The 5,000-nt window shown below is 41.9% G+C and overlaps 1 protein-coding gene across 1 annotated transcript in view; it reads right to left on the bottom strand.

Moving 5' to 3' along the window:
* The window catches only part of dysf (dysferlin, limb girdle muscular dystrophy 2B (autosomal recessive)), a 145,371-nt gene that overhangs the window by 35,387 nt on the left and 104,984 nt on the right, over positions 1 to 5,000 (bottom strand). Inside the window, 1 exon segment of the mRNA XM_080450776.1 lies at positions 2,125 to 2,184. Coding sequence (XP_080306902.1) covers positions 2,125 to 2,184 — 60 coding nt within the window.

The raw sequence follows: 5,000 nt of genomic DNA, 5'->3' as shown, positions 1-5,000 counted from the left end.
CTCTCTCTCTCTCTCTCTCTCTCTCTCTCTCTCTCTCTCTCTCTCTCTCTCTCTCTCTCTCTCACACACACACTCTCTCTCTCACTCTCTCTCACTCTCTCTCTCGTGTGTGTGTATGTGGTGAAAGTTGGTGTTTAGGGCTTAGCGGTTCTCAAACGTTTTCATGTCAAGGACCCCCAAATTAATGTGTACTTGGCCAAGGACCCCAATCAGAAAATATCTTGTGTCACCTGTCAGGGACCCTCGTATAAGATTTGTGTTGTTAAAAAGGATTAAAATGATGTTAACAGATTTTTATGCTATATTAACATGTTTTGCTGGGGACCCCCTGGTACCCTCTGCAGGGACCCCTGGGGGTGCCCCGGACCACACTTTGAGAACCACTGGTTTAGTGCATCAATCCCCGTGCTGTTGTGTTTGGCAAGAGGCAGACAGATGGCCAGGCAGACAGACAGACATCTGTCTTCACTACCTCACCTCTTAATAAAACAAACACCTCTGCAGCGAGCACTATGACTGTACAGTATGTGTGTGTGTGTGTGTGTGTGTGTGTGTGTGTGTGTGTGTGTGTGTGTGTGTGTGTGTGTGTGCGCGTGCGTGCGTGCGTGCGTGCGTGTGTGTGTGTGTGTGTGTGTGCGCGCGTGCGTGCGTGTGTGTGTGTGTGGTTGCATCCAAAGTCTGGTAAAGGTCAACTTAATATGACCAATTAACCTGCATAAATAAAGAGAAGTGGTGAGACCAATGTTTGCCCCTCCCCTCTCTCTCTCTCTCTCTCTCCCTCTCTCCATACAAAGGAGAGCTGTAATATTATCATTGGAGGATGTGAAACTATAAAGAAACCAATTCATTGTATGTGCCAATTGACTCCTCCCCTCACATAATTATGTGTGTCCTCACTGCTGTTGTATCCTACTGACTCACCTGCCAGTGAGGAGCCCCCACCGGGAGGATGTAGAGCCCGCCCCAGCCAGTAGGAATACATGCAGTGACTAATATCACCCTCCCCGCCCCGGCTTCCCTCCCCCGGACACGGGCCAATTGTGTTCGTGTGTAGACGCTCGACAAAGCCGGAACTGCTGCGGTGGAATCGAACTAAACGTGAACCTCTCTATTGCTTTTTTTTCCATCACCTGTTGCCAATGTGAACAGTTGTCTATTATCATTATTAATATCACTGACAGCCTTGGAAGTATGGAGGGATAAAGAATATGGGGACACATGCTTTAGCTTCAAAAGGTGAAAAATAAGAGTGACAGTTGAGATGAATAAAACAGAGGAGAGAGAAATAAAAGATGGAAGGTGATTCTGAAAGGCTGAAGAGTGCTTTGATGATGCACAGACACAATATGATACCAGTAATGACAATAACACCGGTGTTGTGGTTTCCCAGAGTGACAGTAGATCATGTAATGGTAGGAGGTGACTTTACTGGCATGGTTTAAAAATCCCTGGCCTCCTGCTGCATGGCTCAATCTACACTGTGAAATCCTGAGTTCAAATTGAACTCTGAACGTGTACAAATGGAACGGGTCCAATTGTAGACTAACTTTTTTTAAGGTAGGGTTTTAAAGGTAGGGTAAGTCATATATATATTATTTTCTGTTAAAATACATTTCATATAGCTTTATATTCTGATTGTACAAAAGGCCCTCAACTACATTGACAATCGAGGTCAATGTGACCTGTGCGCTGATTAACACAGGTGCTCCTCAATTTAATTGAGGAGCACCTGTGTTAATCAGCGCACAGGTCACATTGACCTCGATTGTCAATGTAGTTGAGGGCCTTTTGTACACTGATAGTAATCATTGCTAGAGAGTGTTTGTTCATCTCTCCAGCTCTTTATAGGAAACAATCAGGAGAGAGAACCGTGCCGCACTGCCAGCTTGTGCATCTGCTATTTTTGACCAAATTTGGAAAAATCGAGAAAAAAAAATTGGGGTCTGTGGCCAAATATATATCATTTTGGGGGTCCTTGACATGGAAAGGTTTGAAAACCACTGATATAAAGGTAATCTATATGAATACGTATAATGATTTCCTTGCGTGTGGTTTTACTTGCTGTTTGTAAACCATGCCAGGAAATGAAAGGGGAGGAGTTAACAGAGGATGGTTGTTACCTACATGGAGACTGGACCGAGGGGTGGAGAGATTAATGATAGCAGAGCTGGTTCCATCTGCAAACTAACACACACACACACGCACACGCACACGCACACGCACACACACACACACACACACACACACACACACACACACACACACAAACACACGTATACACAGACACATGACGAGACATACTTTCAGGTTAGCTGGTTAGGGTTAGCCACAAACAAGCTACATCATTAATATACATGGCACTTTTCCACATAATATTGTCGCTGTTGGGCAGAAATATCCAAAAGCATTACATTTCAGCAAATGGAAAACAGAACCCGTGTTCCAATGGATCCAATGTATTTCCATATTTGTCATAAGTTCAATATTTATAAAACCCACAGACACACTTAACTACTTTCACGTTTCAACGTGCTGTCCCTATTTTTGGGGCGTGGCATTATAGGCACACACCAAAATAGCAAAACATATCCGATCTACAGTACAAGCTTGTGATGTGATGCGTTATGAGCTTGTAGAGGTATTTTTTGCTACTTTTGCTGTCATATGACAAATTTGGCATTAATTTATGAAAAATAGATTAAAAAGTTGAAATATGGAGGTACAAGGTTTCTGCCAGACAGCGACAAATACAAACACAGATGGTAGTTTAACCCATTAAGACCTGAGGCCGATTCTACAAATCCCTTCTGAATCAGTAGTTCTCACACTGCTATTTTTTGAATAGCCAACGCTAAAATGTAAAATGAAACAGATGCTTTCCCGGTTTTAATGGGTTAAAGAGTTATAAATGAAATGTTAATTATTACATTTTCACTGTTAGACACACATACACTGTACTGTACCTGCATTAGAAACCCAAACTCCAACAATGTTGTTAAAACACATCAACATGACAACTAGGATTAAACAGACACTGAGACCACTCAAACCATTCTGAAACAGCCTTCATTGAAGTGTCAAAATGGTTTGCCTGTCAGCCAGGAAGGATTTAACAACTCAACAACTTACTGTTGTTCTTGCATAGATTTCATGATTTCTTTCCACACAAAAGGATCCCTGGCTAATAAGCCAGGGATGCCTTAATACATAATTTAAAATTGTAGTTATAGAGGGCAATTATAATGTATTAAGGCATACAGTATAATAGCTTATTAGCCAGGGATACTTTTAAAGCAAACAACCAAAACTAGTGACAAATAATCACACTATACGGCAATATAACAGTGATTAAAAACTACAAGAATTATAACAATTATAATATAAAGGAAAAAGGGCAGTGAGTGACCAGCAATTGTGGTATTATGATACTTGACCTAAAATATACTGTGATTAGTTAACTCTTTGACTGCCAGAGTATTTTCATAAAGTACTCCCCCAGTGCCAGCAATTTTCGTGTTTTTTTATTTTTTTATTTTGAATTTTTCTCATGAAAATAATTTAAGGACACATAATATAAAGACCCAGCACAAATCCGCCACCAGAGTGCAGCACATGACAGCGTGATCATGTCGTTGGGTCTCTCTCACCCTTCTTCATAGATTAGACAAGGAAAAACATGAAAACGGATGTGACGTCACCCAGATTGTTTTGATCAGCGAAAATTACGTTGTGATGCACGACGGCGATGACTGATCGTCACCCAGACCATAGATTATAGAAGAGAAGCTGTCCGTTTGTCCGTTATACCGTGTGAAAACCCGTTTATTTACCTATTTTGGACGAAAATGACTGGGGAAAAAAATCAAAAACCGGAAACGGAATCCAGGCCATGAAACCGGATGCAGATGTCCGTGAAGTAAGTGGAACTCGAGAATAACATTGAATATTAAGCAGCATAGCGCAATCAGAGATTAAACAATGAACGCGCGTCCAGCGCGTCGAGCGCGTCGACGGCCAACTGGACAAAGTAGCACTTGACGCGTTATCGCGTCGTCCGCAGTCAAAGAGTTAAAGCATTATGATTATTCATGACTGCTTATAACTGTAATGACACTGTATTTTAGGCAGATTATATTTATAATGCATTATAGACCAACTTGAGTGTGTGATTTGTGGTTGACGTGAACAGTAACCAGACAGGACTCCATAAGTGTAAGAACAACAACCAGAGACCTTTGTCAATCCCACAGAGGAAATGTAGTTTCAGCTTCACCCAGCTGATGGCTGCTCAGCTGGTGATGATGAGCGCTCGGGAGCTGTTAGGGGTCATAGTGTCTCGCTCACGGGCTCTTTGACATGTAGCCGTCGCGTGGCCGGCCCCAGACTCTGGAACACCCTGCCACTCCGCATTCACTCTGCTCAGTCATTGGAGGTTTTTAAGTAGTTTAGTATGTGTAGCAGTTATGTAATATATGTATAAATATCACATATCACGGATAAATATGTATTATAGGTAGAAATGGACCAGCATGGAAGCTTGTTGTGATATTTATTATTGATGGAGAAGGAGTGGGAGCAATAAGTTATGCTTCTTCTCACTCCTTTTCGATTATGCATTTATTTTATTTTACTGTAATTCTGAATTATTTGCTTTCATTTGTTATATTGTTTTTTAAATGGCCTTATTCGAGGTTTTAAAAAATCCTTACTAAAGACTATTTTTTTTCTCACTAGCTTTTAATGCTGTTTGACCGCGTCATTACCCTGGCCCTCACGGCTTAGCTTTGATATGCTGCACATATTGATATGAATACCAGCTCAGTGGCCTTGTGGCTAGAGTGTCCGCCCTGAGCCTGGGAGTTCCGAGTTCGATCCCCCGGCCAGGTAATACCAAAGACTAAAAAATTGGGACCCAATGCCTCCCTGGCTTGATACCCAGCATCAAGGGTTGGATCGGGGGATAAGTCCCTTCGACATACTAACGTATACATGCTTGTACA

This window comes from Gymnoscopelus braueri (assembly GCF_963280865.1).
Source record: "Gymnoscopelus braueri genome assembly, chromosome: 15".
In the NCBI taxonomy this organism is placed as follows: Eukaryota; Metazoa; Chordata; class Actinopteri; order Myctophiformes; family Myctophidae; genus Gymnoscopelus; species Gymnoscopelus braueri.
The sequence above is the reverse complement of the archived record's forward strand: the minus strand, read 5'-3'. Positions and strand labels throughout refer to the sequence as shown.